General features: G+C 34.5%; 1 protein-coding gene across 4 annotated transcripts in view; it reads right to left on the bottom strand.

Moving 5' to 3' along the window:
* Positions 1-20,364, bottom strand: part of LOC133172014 (E3 ubiquitin-protein ligase Su(dx)-like) — a 35,745-nt gene extending 15,381 nt beyond the window's left edge. For 3 of the 4 annotated variants that reach the window (XR_009718897.1, XR_009718896.1, XM_061306817.1), the window contains exons 1-7: positions 20,263-20,364; positions 15,758-15,838; positions 9,126-9,273; positions 3,816-3,940; positions 3,550-3,684; positions 2,426-2,452; positions 1,295-1,432 (exon numbers count right to left, since the gene is read on the bottom strand). Coding sequence is in view for 1 of the 4 variants with exons in the window: in XM_061306817.1 (XP_061162801.1) it covers positions 1,295-1,432; positions 2,426-2,452; positions 3,550-3,684; positions 3,816-3,940; positions 9,126-9,273; positions 15,758-15,818 (634 nt within the window). In the remaining 3 variants the exon portion in view is untranslated. The remainder of the gene's footprint in view (positions 1-1,294; positions 1,433-2,425; positions 2,453-3,549; positions 3,685-3,815; positions 3,941-9,125; positions 9,274-15,757; positions 15,839-20,262) is intronic. The other variant, XR_009718898.1, reaches the window with a different exon arrangement.
* Between the last annotated feature and the right edge of the window lie 262 nt (positions 20,365-20,626).

The following is a 20,626-nucleotide window of genomic DNA, read 5'->3' on the forward strand; positions in this document are numbered from 1 at the left end:
ACATTTTTGGTTTTGTTACTTTATTAGAGGAACACCTAAACAATAAGGATATGTATTCAATATGTAAAGCAGAATGTAAATGTACAATGTTTGTCTTACATGTAAAAAGTAAAATGTAAATGGACAATATTGGACAAAGCAAAAAGTAGAAAGTAAATGTACAATGTTGGACTTACTTACATGTAAAGTAGAACTAAATGTACAATGTTGAACTTACTTACATGTAAAGTAGAATGTAAATGTACAATATTGGACTTACTTACATGTAAAGTAGAAAGTAAATGTACAATGTTGGACTTACCTACATGTAAAGTAGAAAGTAAATGTACAATGTTGGACTTACTTACATGTAAAGTAGAATGTAAATGTACAATGTTGGACTTACCTACATGTAAAGTAGAAAGTAAATGTACAATGTTGAACTTACTTACATGTAAAGTAGAATGTAAATGTACAATTTTGGACTTACGTACATGTAAAGTAGAAAGTAAATGTACAATGTTGGACTTACTTACATGTAAAGTAGAATGAAATGTACAATGTTGGACTTACCTACATGTAAAGTAGAAAGTAAATGTATAATGTTGGACTTACTTACATGTAAAGTAGAAAGTAAATGTACAATGTTGGACTTACTTACATGTAAAGTAGAAAGTGAATGTACAATGTTGGACTTACTTACATGTAAAGTAGAAAGTGAATGTACAATGTTGGACTTACTTACATGTAAAGTAGAAAGTAAATGTACAATATTGGACTTACTTACATGTAAAGTAGAAAGTAAATGTACAATATTGGACTTACTTACATGTAAAGTAGAATGTAAATGTACAATGTTGGACTTACCTACATGTAAAGTAGAAAGTGAATGTACAATGTTGGACTTACTTACATGTAAAGTAGAAAGTAAATGTACAATATTGGAATTACTTACATGTAAAGTAGAAAGTAAATGTACAATATTGGACTTACTTACATGTAAAGTAGAATGTAAATGTACAATATTGGAATCACTTACATGTAAAGTAGAATGTTAATGTACAAAGTTGGACTTACATGTAAAGTAGAATGTAAATGTACATTGTTGGACTTACATGTAAAGTAGAATGTAAATGTACAATATTGGACTTACTTACATGTAAAGTAGAAAGTAAATGTACAATGTTGGGCAATGTAAAAAGTAGAATGTAAACGTACAATATTGGAATTACTTACCTGTAAAGTAGAATGTAAATGTACAAAGTTGGACTTACTTAGTACATGTAAAGTAGAGTGTAACTGTACAATGACTTACTTGCAGCGGCTGATGGTGTGGCCTGATTGCTAGAGCTGGCTGTGCCCCCTGACTGGGTATTTCGTTTGGGAGGAGGAGGTACAGGAGGGCCCCTCCTGTTCCTGGACCCAGAGGCATTTGAATTACTGGAAACTTGTCCTAAACAAAAGGAAATTAATTGGTAGAGAATAGACTGTACACTTGATTTAAATGTATATGAAATACTGATTCTCACTAAAAATCATTAATGTTGTGAAAAAAATTTCCCTGTATGGATTAAGTTATAAATGCATCTCAGTGTGAATCATTAACCAAATTACCCGAAAATAATTGTGTGCATGAATCATTGTAAGCATAATGTGTTTAATTTGACAAGTTATCAAGCAAACTTTACCTCAGAATTCTTCCGAATTAAAATAAAAAGTTTAAAAATTTCAACAAACTGAACTACTGATATGAGGAAAATGAAACTTTTAGATTACTAAATAACACCTTATATCTTTTATCATGCTTTCTGCAGCCAGAAGAGCAGTAATGAAAATAAGCATTCAATTAAAAAAAACATGCAAACAAATTCTTGATGCCTGGTATGAAGTAATTTAGTTAACTCTGCTGAAATTTACAAAACTATAGCTATATATTGGAATTTCTTTGTAGAGACATGTTTGTAATTGTAAGTATTTATATTGGAATGTTCACTCCACAAAGCAGTTTATTTGTAGAAACAAGGCATAGCAAAGTCTTACTGCTAGCTCAGATTTATTTGGTTTGAAATAACATGCAGAATATTAGAATATCTATCTTCTAGTCGACAGAAAAATGATTGTCATCCTCCAGTTTTTACAGATGTTCCTTATTTCCTTTGGGCAGCCTAATATTAAGGTTAAAATATATAATATATGTAAAACATCTGTTAGTTCTCATCTTTAAGAATACAGATCTGGCCCAGGGCAATGACTAGAAATCTGGATTACAAAATGCAAAAATATCTGCAACTTTGATCAGATGCTGTAATATCTTGGGTTATGGATTAGGCTGGGTAGTAAAATGGCAGGCAACAATAAGAAGTAATTCTGTTTTCTTTTTCGGCTTCAATCATTCCGATACATCAGTAAGCAACATAACGAGTAATCAGCTATTGGTTCATCTCACCTTTATTTCTTCTTTCATTACGACTAGCTAAAAGTACGTAAAAACAATCACTCAGTCCCCTTGTGAAATACTGGACAGTTGTGACTATAGACAATATGTACTTCCAAGTCCTTTGTCTTACAAAATCAACCGAGATATTTAAGATTACAGCAAAGCAGGATTTAAATCTTCTACTGTGAAGTATCAAATGAATAAAATTCTGTGCTTTGAATACACCATTTGACCTATTTACTTCTATATTGCCCTGAAAATTCACCCTGCATGTCAGTGTGTCACACTATAACATGCAAAGTTAAGGTTTATCAATAATGAAATCAAAACCAGCATTTACAACAAAAATTTACCAGCTGGTGATATAATCTATCAAATTCAATCTTATCTACATCACTGTTATTTTCCTGTTGTTGTTTCTAATATTATACACTGCTTTCTGAAATAAATTCTCAGCACAGATCTGTTACATCAACTATTATAATGAAATTTAATAGTCAACACTAAATCTACCATATTTTCTGGGGATCCTGTACAACACAATAAAATTCCACTAAATAAATAAGTTCTTTTTTTTTTAAATTACACATATCTGATGTCATAGTAGGGAAAACTTATTGAATGTTTATTCTACTTAACAAATAAGTGTTTAGTCTAAGAAATAATAATTTGGATTTAGTGAAACATGCAGAGAAGACATAATTCTTCAATTCATAATGAATTGGCTAAAAAAAAACATCAGAAATTTGATTGTTAACATTCCATATTGCAGTGGCCTCTCCCCAACATGCACCTAAATCTCCTCTCCCTCTTCCTGAGCTCCCCTCTCCCCCCCGTGCTCTCAGATCCCCTCTCCCTCAAATGTCCAGATATCCCCTCTCCCTCAAGTTACCCCTATTGCCACCCTCTCATGTGCCCTTCTATCCCCTCTCCCTCATATGCCCTGAGGTTGCTCTCACTCACAAGCCCTTATATTGACCCTCCCCTCCCCCTCACATGGCCTGACATCCCTTCCCCTCACAAGCTCTCTGTGATTGGCCTTGAGAATACCTCAGCCTTTCATTCCCCTGGATTGCCTCTTCCTTACAAGCCCTCATACTGCCAGTGTTTTATAGGATTTTCTAATAACTCACCATTGGTCTGTCTCCTCTCGTTTCTCTTAGGAAATCGGGTCATGTTGACTTCCATCCCATTGAAACTTAGACTGACTTCCCCAGTTTTTCCTTTTCCATCAAGTTTGATCTCAAAAGACTTTGTTATATTACTTACTGAAACAAAACAACGTCCAATCTTATTGTATATACATACTAGGCCAACCTCAGGTAGCTTCTTATTTTTTTTCATAAAATAATGAAATAACCTATTTAAAAATAATTTTCTGTGATATGATGATACATACATTTGCCTTGAGCTTCCAGAAGCATATTGTACAGTTCTATCGAGGCCTGTCCCAGGAGGGAGGGGGCTCTGATGGTGTTCTGACTCTGGACTCGGACATCTAGCCGGGAGTAGGGGGTAACCAACCTAAAACACAATATAAATGTTCAACATTGTATAGTTACCAGCCTAATCACAAAATACAAGTGTGACACTGTATAGATACTATCGAACTGGGAGTAGGGGGTAACCAACCTATAATACAACATACATGTGTGATACTGTATAGATACTATCGAACTGGGAGTAGGGGGTAACCAACCTACAACACAACATACATGTGTGACATTGTATAGATACATGTACTATCAAACTGGGAGTAAGGGGTAACCAGCCTATAATACAACATACATGTGTGACACTGTATAGATACTATCAAACTGGGAGTAGGGGGTAACCAGCCTTTAATACAACATACATGTGTGACATTGTATAGATACATGTACTATCAAACTTGGAGTAAGGGGTAACCAGCCTATAATACAACATACATGTGTGACATTGTATAGATACTATCAAACTGGGAGTAGGGGGTAACCAGCATTTAATACAACATACATGTGTGACATTGTATAGATACTATCGAACTGGGAGTAGGGGGTAACCAGCATTTAATACAACATACATGTGTGACATTGTATAGATACTATCGAACTGGGAGTAGGGGGTAACCAGCATTTAATACAACATACATGTGTGACATTGTATAGATACTATCGAACTGGGAGTAGGGGGTAACCAGCATTTAATACAACATACATGTGTGACATTGTATAGATACTATCGAACTGGGAGTAGGGGGTAACCAGCATTTAATACAACATACATGTGTGACATTGTATAGATACTATCGAACTGGGAGTAGGGGGTAACCAACCTACAACACAACATACATGTGTGACATTGTATAGATACATGTACTATCAAACTGGGAGTAAGGGGTAACCAGCCTATAATACAACATACATGTGTGACATTGTAAAGATACTATCGAACTGGGAGTAGGGGGTAACCAGCCTATAATACAACATACATGTGTGACACTGTATAGATACTATCGAACTGGGAGTAGGGGGTAACCAGCCTATAATACAACATACATGTGTGACATTGTATAGATACTATCGAACTGGGAGTAGGGGGTAACCAGCCTATAATACAACATACATGTGTGACACTGTATAGATACTATCAAACTGGGAGTAGGGGGTAACCAACCTACAACACAACATACATGTGTGACATTGTATAGATACATGTACTATCAAACTGGGAGTAAGGGGTAACCAGCCTATAATACAACATACATGTGTGACATTGTAAAGATACTATCGAACTGGGAGTAGGGGGTAACCAGCCTATAATACAACATACATGTGTGACATTGTATAGATACTATCGAACTGGGAGTAGGGGGTAACCAGCATTTAATACAACATACATGTGTGACATTGTATAGATACTATCGAACTGGGAGTAGGGGGTAACCAGCATTTAATACAACATACATGTGTGACATTGTATAGATACTATCGAACTGGGAGTAGGGGGTAACCAACCTACAACACAACATACATGTGTGACACTGTATAGATACTATAGAACTGGGAGTAGGGGGTAACCAGCCTATAATACAACATACATGTGTGACATTGTAAAGATACTATCGAACTGGGAGTAGGGGGTAACCAACCTACAACACAACATACATGTGTGACACTGTATAGATACTATCGAACTGGGAGTAGGGGGTAACCTAGCTGCAATAATGTAGCCCTCTCCGATTTTTTTTAATCTGATATTTTCTGGAGAGGGCTACAATTCCACAGCATCTCTGTAATGGTGCAAATATATTTTTTAAATACGGGCGACTGCAGGCAAAATAAATTGTTTTTACATTCAACTTACTTCTAAAAAGGTGAAATTTTTATTCACTGTCAACAACATAGCCCGTTAAACGCGAAAACCAGATAAAATAAATCTGCTTGTTTACCAGTCGCTCTCATCAGAAGCCATGACAGTTCTCGCGTGATGCACTGAGACTTGCGTTTGAAAATTATAAATTACTTTGTAAAGTAGATTTTCGGGGTTACTAAATGATTGTGCTGTATGGCATCACTAAATATTGATAAAAAAACTATTCCATGTGACATTTTTTCGTAAACAGCGATATTTATGCCTAAAATAAGGTAATTCCTACAGAGATCCGCTCCCTAGAGATCCCTAGTCTCATTGGCTGTCCCAAAATAAAATCGATCAAGGTCAGTAAACATGGCGGATAAATTCAAGTTGTGATGTTGACATACACGAAAAATAACCGATATAAGGATTGTTCTGTGTATGTTTGGATTGATTTATGTTTTGCATAACTACATTTTTGGAGTTCAGGTAAGAAATGTTAATTAAATAGCCATTTACTGATAATTTAAGCCGAAATCCGTGCAGGAGTGAATCACTCCCGCACTTGCACCATTACGGAGATCCTAAGGAGTTGTAGCCCTCTCCCAAAAAAAAAAAAAAAAAAAAAAAAAAAAGGGGAGAGGGCTACATTATTGCAGCTAGGGGTAACCAGCCTATAATACAACATACATGTGTGACACTGTATAGATACTATCGAACTGGGAGTAGGGGGTAACCAGCCTATAATACAACATACATGTGTGACACTGTATAGATACTATCGAACTGGGAGTAGGGGGTAACCAGCCTATAATACAACATACATGTGTGACACTGTATAGATACTATCAAACTGGGAGTAGGGGGTAACCAACCTACAACACAACATACATGTGTGACATTGTATAGATACATGTACTATCAAACTGGGAGTAAGGGGTAACCAGCCTATAATACAACATACATGTGTGACACTGTATAGATACTATCAAACTGGGAGTAGGGGGTAACCAGCCTTTAATACAACATACATGTGTGACATTGTATAGATACATGTACTATCAAACTGGGAGTAAGGGGTAACCAGCCTATAATACAACATACATGTGTGACATTGTATAGATACTATCGAACTGGGAGTAGGGGGTAACCAGCCTATAATACAACATACATGTGTGACACTGTATAGATACTATCAAACTGGGAGTAGGGGGTAACCAACCTACAACACAACATACATGTGTGACATTGTATAGATACATGTACTATCAAACTGGGAGTAAGGGGTAACCAGCCTATAATACAACATACATGTGTGACACTGTATAGATACTATCAAACTGGGAGTAGGGGGTAACCAGCCTTTAATACAACATACATGTGTGACATTGTATAGATACATGTACTATCAAACTGGGAGTAAGGGGTAACCAGCCTATAATACAACATACATGTGTGACATTGTATAGATACTATCGAACTGGGAGTAGGGGGTAACCAGCCTATAATACAACATACATGTGTGACATTGTATAGATACTATCGAACTGGGAGTAGGGGGTAACCAGCCTATAATACAACATACATGTGTGACATTGTTTAGATACTATCGAACTGGGAGTAGGGGGTAACCAGCATTTAATACAACATACATGTGTGACACTGTATAGATACTATCAAACTGGGAGTAGGGGGTAACCAATCTACAACACAACATACATGTGTGACATTGTATAGATACATGTACTATCAAACTGGGAGTAAGGGGTAACCAGCCTATAATACAACATACATGTGTGACACTGTAAAGATACTATCGAACTGGGAGTAGGGGGTAACCAGCCTATAATACAACATACATGTGTGACATTGTATAGATACTATCGAACTGGGAGTAGGGGGTAACCAGCCTATAATACAACATACATGTGTGACATTGTATAGATACAAGCCTAATCACAATATGTAGAAATAGTGAATCCTAAGATAATCACAATGTGTGTGACATTGTATAGATACTATCTAACTGGGAGTAGAGGGCAACTAGCCTACAACACAAAATACAAGTGTGACACTGTATAGATACTATCGAACTGGGAGTAGAGGGTAACCAACCTACAACACAACATACATGTGTGACATTGTAAAAATACTTTCAAACTGGGAGTAGGTGGTAACCAACCTACAACACAACATACTTGTGTGACACTGAATAGATACTAGCTTAATAAATCACAATATACATGTGTGACATTGTATAGATACTATCAAACTGGGAGTAGGGGGTAACCAGCCCCTAAAAAAACATTGTTTTTCTATAGGTTAGCCAGAAGAAGGGGAAATGAACCTTTAATTTATACCTTAGACATTGTATAGATTGGCCAGTAACAATATATTACGTGATATTGTATACCTTAGTCAGGAACTATATGTGACATTGTATAGATACTATCTAGCCAGCAACTATCTTGTAATACAAGGGTACTAAATTGACCTGGATGGGAGCAGGGCATATACATTGGGTCATTATAAAAACTTTACTTGGTTAAAGTAGAAGTATACTGTATTTGTGCAATGCACCAAAGAGATAGGAAAATGGGGTAGATAATTGCCTTCATCATTATTCCACACTCAAATATAACATTACTTACAAAGCTCTTTGGTTCACAATGAAATTTTACCAAGTATCTCTATACATCAGAAGGAGAAAAAAAATCATTACTCAAAAATTTCAGTTCTAAGAAATAAAAAAAAATTGTCCTTTAAGAATTAATATAAAATGTCACAAAAAATGAATAATTGATTCATACAACTCCTACTAAAGATTTTCTTAAATATTAATTTAATTTCTAACAGAGAATTATTCAATACTCATTCAAAACTAGACAGGTTACTGTCAGAAAAATAGATTTTGCTCATTACTTCTCCTTTCCTACCCAACTATTCTCCATAAAAATCTACTCAATAATTGATTTCAGCAATAGAGAAATTCAAATCAATTTGTTGATGATACACAGGTGCATATCACTTTCAAGGCAACACAACTTTTTACTGATGATGTATGTTTTCCTATACAGTTAGTTAATCAGAGGCAGGCCATAATGAAACGATCTTCCTTTTTTAACAACTAATCTTTGTCTCAACTACTATGGACTTCAAATTGACAGAAATACCTAAACTAACGCAAGAATTTTTTTTTTTTTGAGTTTCAAATTGAAAGTGACAACCCTTTTCAACTATTCAGTAAGAAACAAGATACAGAACATCTCTAATGCCTTCAAAAAAGTTTTCACTAAATATTGATTGTTATCTTCAGATTTGAGAGGATGCACATACATTGTGTTGAATGAAGCTGATAAATCGTGTGACTTACAGAGTAAAGTCGTCGTCCCACTTTGGGTTTGTGGTCTTTTTCTGGACATCAGTTTTGCGTGGAGGCTGGCCATCAACAGAGACTTCTACAAATGGATCGGGTTTGGAGGAAAAAACACCACCACTGCCTGTGATCTTAGCTGAGTTTACTAAAATAAAAAACACAAAGTTTAGTTTTGGTTTGAAACATAAATTTTTCAAAATCTCCCTCAATAAAGGTTTCTTTGTGTGTATTTATCAGAGAAGGGTTCAAGCCACACTGAACTTTACAGGAAATTCAACTGTACTCATTAAGCAATCAAACTACAAATATACTGAACAGTAATGAATGCTTCATATTCCTCATGCTTTGTCCTATTCATACAAGACATTGGTTAATGTTTCTTATACCTTGTCAATTCCATAAACTGATCTCTGAGTCAATGTTATGAATTCTGCTTTGACTTTAAGAATAATGGATTGATTGCTTGTTTGAGAAAAATACTTTGTTTTAAATGTAGGTTTAATTGTAAATAATAAGAGTATTTAATCGTTGTGTGTCACTCACTTATGGCAAAGTCTGGATATTTTATTTAAAAATCCATTCCTATTTTGGCAGTTTCAGTGGCAAGAATTTTAAAATGGATGCTAGAAGTTACATGGTTCAAAATCAAAAGTATCTAGCCGTGAACCTCTAGCATGCTGAAGTACTATTGTCCATGTAACCTTTTATTTTACTGCCATTGAACCTACAGGTACATGTAAATAACACGTAATAATAATAATTAAGTTAAAAACTCCCCAACAGAACTAAACCAAACATCTTTCTTGCTTCATCTTTTTTAGAATAAATATATTGATGTTCAGTTGTCAATAAACAAAATGGTGATCTTATTGTCATCCTATCATTTATGTAACTAAAAGAAATATAGTTTGTGAACTTTTAGTTGGCAGATAATTAATTAAATGACATTTTTCAATAATTGCTGATAAGTCACAATACTTTCAATTTGCTGTAAGAAAAAAAAAGCAATACCATAGTTATCGTGATTTGGATAAATCAGTTCTTGAATTCCTACAAGAAAATCTCTCCCTAAGAAGGTATGATCCTATTGATTTCTATGTAGTAAGTTACATACACATTTACAGTTAAGAATTCTGTGCTGACATACACAGGTAGTACATGTATAGACCAAGTAAAAGTTCTGGATCATATTCAATATTACACAGATATTTGTATAAACTTTGCCCTTTCATACTCAAACTTATATGCAAGGTATTGCATAAATTTTATAGGACATAAAACATGTTTCATTTAAAAAATTTTGCATGTGTATCTTTTACAATCTTTATTCTGGTCAAGCGTAGTATTTTCTTAGTAATGTTGACATAATAAATGGTTGTACCTTAGAACACCCATGAATATGTAGAAATAGTGAATCCTAAGATACTCTCTGCTGGGGTTGTAACAGGTTCTCCAATCAATCCTATATCACATCATACTACCTTAGCAAAATCTCCTCCTTAATACTTTGTCTACTCACCACAAATCAATTGTATCTCATTCTACAGCATGAAATTCTTTTAAAACAAAACCCAATTATCTTTATCACTTTTTCTAGTAAAATCCAGCATCTGAAGCAAATATGAGAGTGTTCATCCCATGCATAATCCATGCAAGTTTGGTTCAGATGGACCTTATAGTTTCTTGGTAATGAACCTGCTACAAAATCTTTAACCTGGTCACTCATCTGTAAAATGTAGGTCAGATCCAGCATCCGGAGCAAGTCCAGTAGTGTGCATCCAAAAATATGTCTTATCCATGCAAGTTTGGTCAACATAGGGCTTATAGTTACTTGGAAATGAGATCTGCTCCAAAAACTTTAACCTGATCACTCATCTGGAAAATGTAGGTCAGATCCAGCATCCTAAGCAAGTCTGGTAGTGTGCATTCTTAGATGTCTTATCCATGCAACTTTGGTCAATATAGGGCTTATAGTAACTTGGAAACAAGACCTTTGCCAAAAACTTGAACCTGGTCACTCATCCGGAAAATGTAGGTCAGATCCAGCATCCGAAGCAAGCCTGGTGGTATGCATTCTTAGATGTATCATCCATGCAAGTTTGGTCAACATACGGCTTATATTTACTTGGAAATGAGACCTTCTCCCAAAACTTTAAATTGCTCAAAAAACATTAACCTGGTCATTCCTTATCTGAAATTACAGCATCTGAAATCTTGACTGGCACAATGAAACACACTAGAAGCATCTTCCATGCATCTCTTATTAAACTAGGGCATAGAAGTACTTTTAAGCTGGGACGCCTATGCCGACACCAACACCGAGTGTATTACATAAGCTCCCCCAACTTTGTTGAGGTGAGCTAAAAATCAATTATAAAATTAAGGATTTTTTTAAATTATTGTAATTTTTTCATTAATATATAATGTGGGCCCATGGATCACATTGTGGGCCCTAAAATTTGAAAAGTTAGGAGCCCACTGGCCTAGGGGTGAAACGATACACCTCCTTCACAGTTCGATACGTATTGTATAATTCTGTCTCGGTTCTGTTATTTTCGATACGATACATTTTGATAGAAGGAAACAAATTCAACGTTGTTTTATGCTATCTTTTTCTAAAACTAGTCACATATTTTACGAATTTTATTTGCAGATTGACTAGAAGAAATTGATTAAAATTATCTGACTGTCAAAAATTATTTTACAAGCTATCAGTCATCAAAAATTTACGTTTTCTAGTACTTATTTATACTGAGTAACGTGTTTTTCCTTATGCCAAACCCGACTGAATAACGATCCCGACCAAAAAATGAACCGAACCGAAAATTAGAGATTTTGCACCGTGTATCAAACCGAGAAAAAATACCACGGTGAATCGATACCGTGGTGAACCGTTTCACTCCTACACTGGCCCCTAAGATTTCGTATGTTAACCACAACCCTGGTATCACATCACAGTCATTTTAAAATTACCAGTAGTTTATTCAATCCAGTTTTTGAAACCCCCTTTTTCATACAATTTTATTTAATATCATGAGATCAATGAAAAAAAATTCATCTTGATTTAGTTAAACAAATTCCAGTGCACTTCACTCTGTTAGAAAATGCATGTATCACGAAATTTAATTAAACAATGGTTACAAAAACATCAAAAGGTATAGATTTTAATATCAAAGTCCTTATCGTAGTAACATCAACCCAGAATTTCTGAAAGCCTTCAGAAAAATTGCAATCACATTTACAATGACAATTGAAAGCTGTTTGAACTTTGGATCTTTTTTTTTTAAATTTTAATAATGAGTGGTACAAAAAACACATGAAAAAGGTCATCAAACTTATAACCATCCCAGATGATAAATGTATTAGGCTGATTAGAAATTTCTTGGATACACCAGGGTTTTTTTTTTTTAAGATCCGGATTTTAAGGGCCTTCTGGGCCTTTTCAGTTGAGGGAAATAGTGACTTTGGTTAAAATTGGGGAAAATGTTTCATAGAAAGAAATGAGGAAAAACAGACAAACAAAAAAAAAGAAAACAAAACAGTGTTATAATTGGACTTCTGAGGACTTTAAATTTGGTCCCTTGGTTTACATCCAGGCTAGATTTCTTGCCAATGAAAAATATTTGTGAATATGAAGAAAAAAAATAATTATAAATAAATAAATAGAAAAAAAAATAAATTAAAAAAATGCAGGCTTATCATGCTTACTGTAACAATTTTAGGAGAAAAATTAAAGTGGTGTCTGTTTTGAAAATTTAATGTTTGATATTCTCCTATTGTGAAAATAAGTCTTATATAAAGCCATAAACTTATAAATAAATATAGGAATGTATCTCATTTGATTGAACATCTCTTTTTTTCATGGCAGTATATATAATACACAAATGCAGCATTTAATAACTTATCAATTTATGAATGTCAGAATCCTTTTACACATGTAAACATCCTGTTTACAACTAAGTAGAGTAAAACACAACATTCTAGAGTCATCAAAACAGACATGACTTCCTTGTTACCTGGGTATTATAACAATGTTATCAAGCCTGGAGGCAGATTTATTCCCTCTACTTCCTTGTGTCAATTAGACTGATAAGGTAGAGTTTGTTGTTATTTCTGTACACCTGTATCCATTAATACCGTAGTCTAGTATTTCTCTTTCCCATACCTTTCTTCCCACCGCTTTAAATAATAGACAATGCTGCTGTATCAAGTGCCAGTAACAACAACTGGTACTAAATTAAAGGTCTGACAATATATATTGATCTGCAATTCCAAATCCTTAATAAATCATGATATAAATTTATAATAATTATTCTCAAGCTAAAATGATTTTCATTTTGTCTTGACCAAAACAAGAACATTTGTCACATCTTTGCTGAAATGAAGCCAAAATAAAATCCCTGTTTGTTTGGAATTGATGCCTGCCTCATTGAAATAATCCCTGCTGAGAAAAATTGGATAGACAAAAATAAGAAGAGTGTTCATTGTTTTATCATTTTTGTTGTCATGAAGAGAAAATTACAAATGTGTACAGGCTTCTTTTTCCCCTTTGGTTGACCTCAAATAGAAGTAACTCGATGCAACTGGAAATTCATATATGAAAAGCATTAATATTACTGTCCATACATTCTATCTATTTATGTTAATGATGTACATACTAGTATCTCTAGCTCACTTAATGAAGGCTGAAATGATACAACCTGTTTATGATAAGATAACCTACTGCAATACTGGTATCAAAATTTAATATTTTCAATATGATACACTTCAATGTTTTATAGAAGAAACACAAGGTTGAAGAAAAGATATGATTTATAAGGCAAGTCTTTTTAGTAATTAATAAACTGATACATGTATACAAAACAAACAACAGATGTTTGTGAAACACTTCATCTCCCAAATAATTGGAATTTTTCTAATCCAAGGGGTTTAACTCTGTCAAAAATTGCTCAATCGTACCCAAAACAGAACTTGACCTAGATATTTTTATGATTTATCTGTATACCAATTTTCATTTCAGTACGTGCAAGCTCTGCAAAGAAAATGAACAGAAACTGTTGGTGGACTGACAGACGGAAAGACCAACCGACAGCAGCAAAGCAATATGCCCTCCCTTCTTCGAAGGGGGGCATAAAAAGAATTCTAGAAATCATTTTTATTTATTAGTAATGATTCTAATGAGTACTGCAAATTTTAAGATTAACCAAGTCAGTGTTCTTATTTCAATGATTTCTTAAATATAACAGGATGAATTGTGAAAAGACATAAATTCATCATTCCTAACATGACTACATATCTATTCTTGTCAGGAGACAAAAATCTAAATTAAATGAAATGCAATTGATTTGTGTGCATAAGGAGGACCCTTGATGAAGTGGGCCTTACTACGTACATGAAGTATTCAAAATAATGTGGTATTAACTGCAAAAACACTTCTTAAATTGTGATATTCAAGCAATTGACCAGATGCTTGATAGAGTTTATGAATGTAACAACTTTGATATGTGTCTGGAGGTCAGGATACCATTGTTGCACAATGTTAACTAACGTAAACTAGACTATATAACAATATACATTTCTGTCAGAAAAAAAATTCACTTGCCCGATGGAACAAGGATGTTGACAGTTTCAATTGCTCAAACGAGGAATTTATTTGTCCCGGGCAATCGGACAACCGTTAATGTCGATCCCTGAATACCTGATCAAGTGGTTTCAAAATGCAGGAATATTCACGAGGAGTTTACTAATGATTGTGATGTACCAGTATGGCTATTTGCCCACCTAGACTTTAGTTCTCGGAGCAAGAATGTAAGGTCAACAACATAACAGAGTCAAAGCAATGTAGTGAGAATGTGAGAGCAACTAAGCAATAAAGAAAGAAAAGCAGGGCCAAAAGCATGCAAGCCAAGGTGTTAATAGTAATGTAATGGCTTGTAACTCTAATCTAACTTCCTTGTCCTTATGGTGTTGACCTCCCTCCCTCAAATATTCACCCCCTTCAACTCTAGCACTAGAGATCAAGAAAAGCAATTTCACTTCAAAGAGGGGGGTGTACCCCAAACATTTTCAGTTGGAGGGCACTACTACTCTCACAAGTTCACGCCCTCGCATTGCAAGGCTTTTATACCACTTTTTGGGACTGGGGTCGATGCCAAGAAATTGGGAAAATGAGCAATCATTATGGGAACTGAGAAAATCATTATACACTTAAATCATTATACACTGAGTTTCTGGAGTTATCAACTAAATATCTGTTTTTTATAGAGGTATATGAATAACAAGTTCTTTAATTTTGGAGGAAAATGACTATTGGGAAAATTTACATACAAATAGGAAAAAAGGTACCTTTCTGAACTGGGAATGGGGCCTTTGATTGTCCCGAAACTTAGACAATTGAGGGCCCTGCATTGTCACCCTCACTCCCTCATGCTGTCTTCCTTGCATTCTTGTCCATGCTTAAGGGCTAGGAAATGAGTGGCCATTTCAGTTCAGAATACTAGATCCCCCCTCCCCCTTTTACAAATCCAGTTGTTCAAATGACAAAAGAAAATGTGAATTGCTTCATGAAAATCTAAATGTGTGGAGGATTTAGAACAATATATTTCAGTTAGGTCCATTGTCACCCTTACCTGTCAACTGAAGCTGTGAGTACTGTGCACCGTTGGATGTGGCTGAAGCAGCTTCTCCCATTATATAGATATCATACAAATCTGAAAAGCAAAGTCTGAACCTTTGACAAAGCATAAATAAACAGGGGGTACTCCAAAAGATTCAATCAATCATTTGTATTAAACAACAAGTTCTACAGACAAATCCATCTATATATATATATATATATATATATATATATATATATATATATATATATATATATATATATATATATATATATATATATATATATACACACACACACACACACATATATATATATATATATATATATATATATATATATATATGTATATATATATATATATATATATATATATATATATATATATATATTCTGAAGTGCAATTTTAAGAAATAATAAAGTGACGAACAAATATGAAATATGTAAGAAAACATGTTTATTATTAACAAAATCTCATTTTCACATATGCAGAGCAAAGGATCACATATACAATATGATTTTCCTGTACTTTTGGAACAGTTACATCAAAAGTTGGATTGAGCATTGTATGACATTGTCCCAAAATTCTGTTGAAAAGCATAGTTTTGAAGGAACCTAGTGTCATAAATAATTGAAACTTTGTATAAAGATTAAAAAGAATTACTAATAAATTTTTGAACAAATATTGAGTAATTACACAGACTATTTAAATAGATTAATTCATTTTCTGGTGTAAGAAGGTGACGCAGTATCCAAAAATTGCAATAAAAAATCAGTTTACAATATTTAAAATCCTACAAAAAAGTCTTTATCACTCAGAATTTCAGGAATAGAAACAAAAATTCTTATTACTGTATTATTAACTAACTTTCCTCAAGTTTTGGTGTATATGCCTTAACAAATATGAATGTTATGTTTTATATCCAGCGGTTTGAAATCTGACTTGTTGAAATTGCGTTGACACAGGCAGAGCAATGGACTGTGATCAAATGTTTTGATCCTGAATTCACTCTTACAGAAATGCATGTTATAAATATTCTGAACACATGAAAATGTTTTCTGGTCCTTAGTACATTAAAATTGACTGATATAGTTTCTCTAAGTATGTGAAGAAGAGAAATTTAAAAACATAGGTAATCAAAGATTACGAAGCTCACCTCGATGAATGTTATCTATAAGTAAGGCAAATTTCACATCATACTTTTTTCTAGTTAGGGTACATCCCAAGATCAATATCCATGCAAATTTGGTTGAAGCAGGACTTATAGTTACTTGGAAATAGATCTGCTCAAAAAACTTGTAACCTGTTTACTAATCAAGAAAATTTTGGTCAGTTCCAACATCCAAAGCAAGTCTGGAAGTTTCATCCTTAGATGCACCATCTATGCAAGTATAACAGGCCATAGTATTATATAGTTACTCCAAAAAAATTACCCTGGTCACTCATCTGGAAAATGTAAGTCAGATTCAGAATCCAAAGCAAGTTTGGAAGTGTCCATCCCTAGATACACCATCCATGCTAATTTGGTTAAAATATGGCTAAAATTCACTAATGTGGAAAATCTAGGTCAGATCAAGCATCCGAAGCAGGTTGGTAAGTGTACATCCCTAGATGCATCATCCATGAAAGTTTGGTCCAGTTAGGGCTTATAGTTACTTGGGAATGGGACTGCTCCAAAATCTAAACCTGGTCTCACATGTGGAAAATCTAGGTCAGATCCAGCATCCGAAGCAAGTGTGTAGTGTCCATCCCTGGATGCATCATCCATGCAAGTTTGGTCTTGGTGGGCTTATAGCTACCTGGGAATGGACCTGCTCCAAAAACTTTAACCTAGTCACTCATCCGGAAAATCTAGGTCAGATCCAGCATCCGAAGCAAGTGTGGTAATGTCCATCCCTAGATGCATCATCCATGCAAGTTTGGTCCAGGTAGGGCTTATAGTTACTTGGGAATGGACCTGCTTCAAAAAAATTAATCTAGTCACTCCTGGAAAATCTAGGTCAGATCCAGCATCCGAAGCAAGTGTGGTAATGTCCATCCCTAGATGCATCAACCTAGCAAGTTTGGTCCAGGTAGGGCTTATAATTACTTGGGAATGGACCTGCTCCAAAAACTTTAACCCTGGTCATTCATCTGGAAAATCTAGGTCAGACCAGCATCTGAAGTAAGCGTGGTAGTGTCCATCCCTAGATGCATCATCCTAGCAAGTTTGGTCATGGTAGGGCTTATAGTTACTTGGGAATGGACCTGCTCCAAAAACTTTAACCTGGTCACTCATCTGGAAAATCTAGGTCAGATCCAGCATCCGAAGCAAGCGTGGCAGTGTCCATCCTTAGATGCATCATCCATGCAAGTTTGGTCATGGTAGGGCTTATAGTTACTTGGGAATGGACCTGCTCCAAAAACTTTAACCTGGTCACTCATCTGGAAAATCTAGGTCATATCCAGCATCCGAAGCAAGCGTGGTAGTGTCTATCCCTAGATGCATCAGCCATGCAAGTTTGGTCCAGGTAGGGCTTATAGTTACTTGGGAATGGGACTTGCTCCTAAAACTTTAACCGGGACGCCGATGCTAAGGCCGACGCCGGGGTCATAGCATAAGCTCATCTCGACTTCGTCGAAGTGAGCTAAAAAAGGCCAAGCTTAAGAATCAGGCAAGAGTGGCACTATGCAACTCCATTAAAGAAGAGACGAAAAACCATAAGAAATATAGGGTTTTCAAAATAATATTTCATTCATGTACATGCACAAACTTTGTTTAAATATATTTTAATGTTTAATCATATCTTAATGATTAGATATTTCATATTTATATCTATAATCTTTAATATTATTAATTAAAGAATTTGATTCTGGTAATTAGTGTATTTCCTCCCAAAAATCCGAACTGTTGACATTTATCATTTTTGATGTCAGAGATTGCTTTGGGTGTTAAGCCACTATGATTCACTTCAATGCGGCTATGGCACATGGCTCAAGCCCTTCCCAATCACTGCACATTTTTAAGCGAATTTTTGTGTGCAGATTCCATAAATTCCCTTGCTACCTCAATTTCATGTGATAATGTCAAACATACTGAAGAGACTAACATTTGGTTCATTTAGAGAACTTAAAGGAGAAAGAAAAATAATTGCATCTTCTCTTTAAGAAAAAATATATTGATGCATTCATTAAAAAATTTGCTCTTTAACCTATGTTATGGAAAGATGTGACATCAGTGTCTAGTCTGAGTTCTCAGACTTTTAACTTTCAAAATGAAGATGTAGATCTATGTTAAACATATATGTCTACATATGAAACTCAAAATACCACCAATGTTCTAAATGGAAGAATTGCTCTTCATTATATGTTGTATTCTGTCTGTTATCTTATCTGTAATTATACATGTTATATGTTTATGCCCATTGGGCCCTGATTTGGTAACAAAACTAGGGCTGTCACGAGTACCCGAAATAACCGAGAACCGCGGGCCAAGTTGTTCGGTTCGGTTCCGGTTCCATTTTTCCGGATTTCGGTTCGGGTCTGATTTATATATTAGAGTCTGTTCAATACAAAAAATGGCGTCGAAATCAAAGGAATGATGACGATAACAGTGATAAATAAACATCACTACTGAAATCTACTTCATTCCATGACAAAACACTTGTCATAGAAGTATTAGATAATTATCAAAACGAGCAGGAATGGTCAGGTTGTGGCTAATAGTAGGTCAAGTCACTGATGTCTAGACGTTCGCATGGTTAAGACTTGTTTTCAATGTAAATTTAATGTAACAAATAAAGATTTTTCAAGTTAAATTCATGAAATTAAGGTTTAAAATAGATGTAAATAACTGACCTGAAAAACCCGAAACCAAACCGAAAATTTACAGAACCGACCCGACCCGAAAAATTTTGGAACCGTGACAGCCCTAAATAAAACCTATTCTATATATTTTTTTGGGGTAGAGATCTATGTTAAACATATATAAAGCTTTTGATGGTATCTAAGTTATAAATACAGCCCTTTGCTTGCCCCTAAGAGTCACAATGTCAAACAAACAGCATAAGTACTAGGTGATAATCCTAGCAAATTTATAAACAGAAATATCCGATGCTGGCAATGATGACAAGCCTTAGCACCAAATTATGAGCTTTTAACATATGTGTAATAATTTAAATGATTTTCGAGGAAACCATTTCTTAGAGTCAAAGTTCAGACAAGATCTGATCATGACTTTGTAACATCATGATCAATGGTCACAGTTCTGTCAAGATCACATCATCAGATGGAAACTAAACGATTGTTTCTAGCTAAAATCATACACTTGAAGAACTAATAAACAAATTAAAAATAAACAAATCTCAACCTATCGTTGTAAAATGACAGTCTGCAGTAAATAAAATTACTGGTTACATACCATTGGTAAACACATGATAAAATTACGCAAAAGACTTCCAATCATCGGAATTTTACGCACAATACCTTGATTATTCTTTCAACTGGTTTATTTTCTATCATTTCTAAGAAATACCCACTTGTTTTTCTAACTGACAACGTCAAAGAGAAGTGACAGAGAAAAGGTGTTTGGCAATCACTATTTTGTCCACCATAACTTCATGGATCATGTGACCTCTGACGTAACATTGTGGGACATTTCATGGAAATTCAAAAATTATCTGTGTAATGCATGCACATTGAAATAATTTTTGCTGTATCATATGAATACATTAAAGCTGATTGTTAAAAAAAAAGTCAAGCAAAAACTCTACATCTTCTAAGTGATTTTAGGATCGGTACAAAGAAAATTAAATTAGAAAAATCGTATAAATTGGATTTCATTCTCAAAATGAATGAATTAAATAACTTGTGTTTTATAGCATACAAAAATATTCAAACCTA

The sequence above is a fragment of the Saccostrea echinata genome, unplaced genomic scaffold (genome assembly GCF_033153115.1).
Source record: "Saccostrea echinata isolate AGI-Se365-2 ecotype Australia unplaced genomic scaffold, CSIRO_AGI_Sech_v1 ptg000054l, whole genome shotgun sequence".
NCBI classification, from domain to species: Eukaryota; Metazoa; Mollusca; class Bivalvia; order Ostreida; family Ostreidae; genus Saccostrea; species Saccostrea echinata.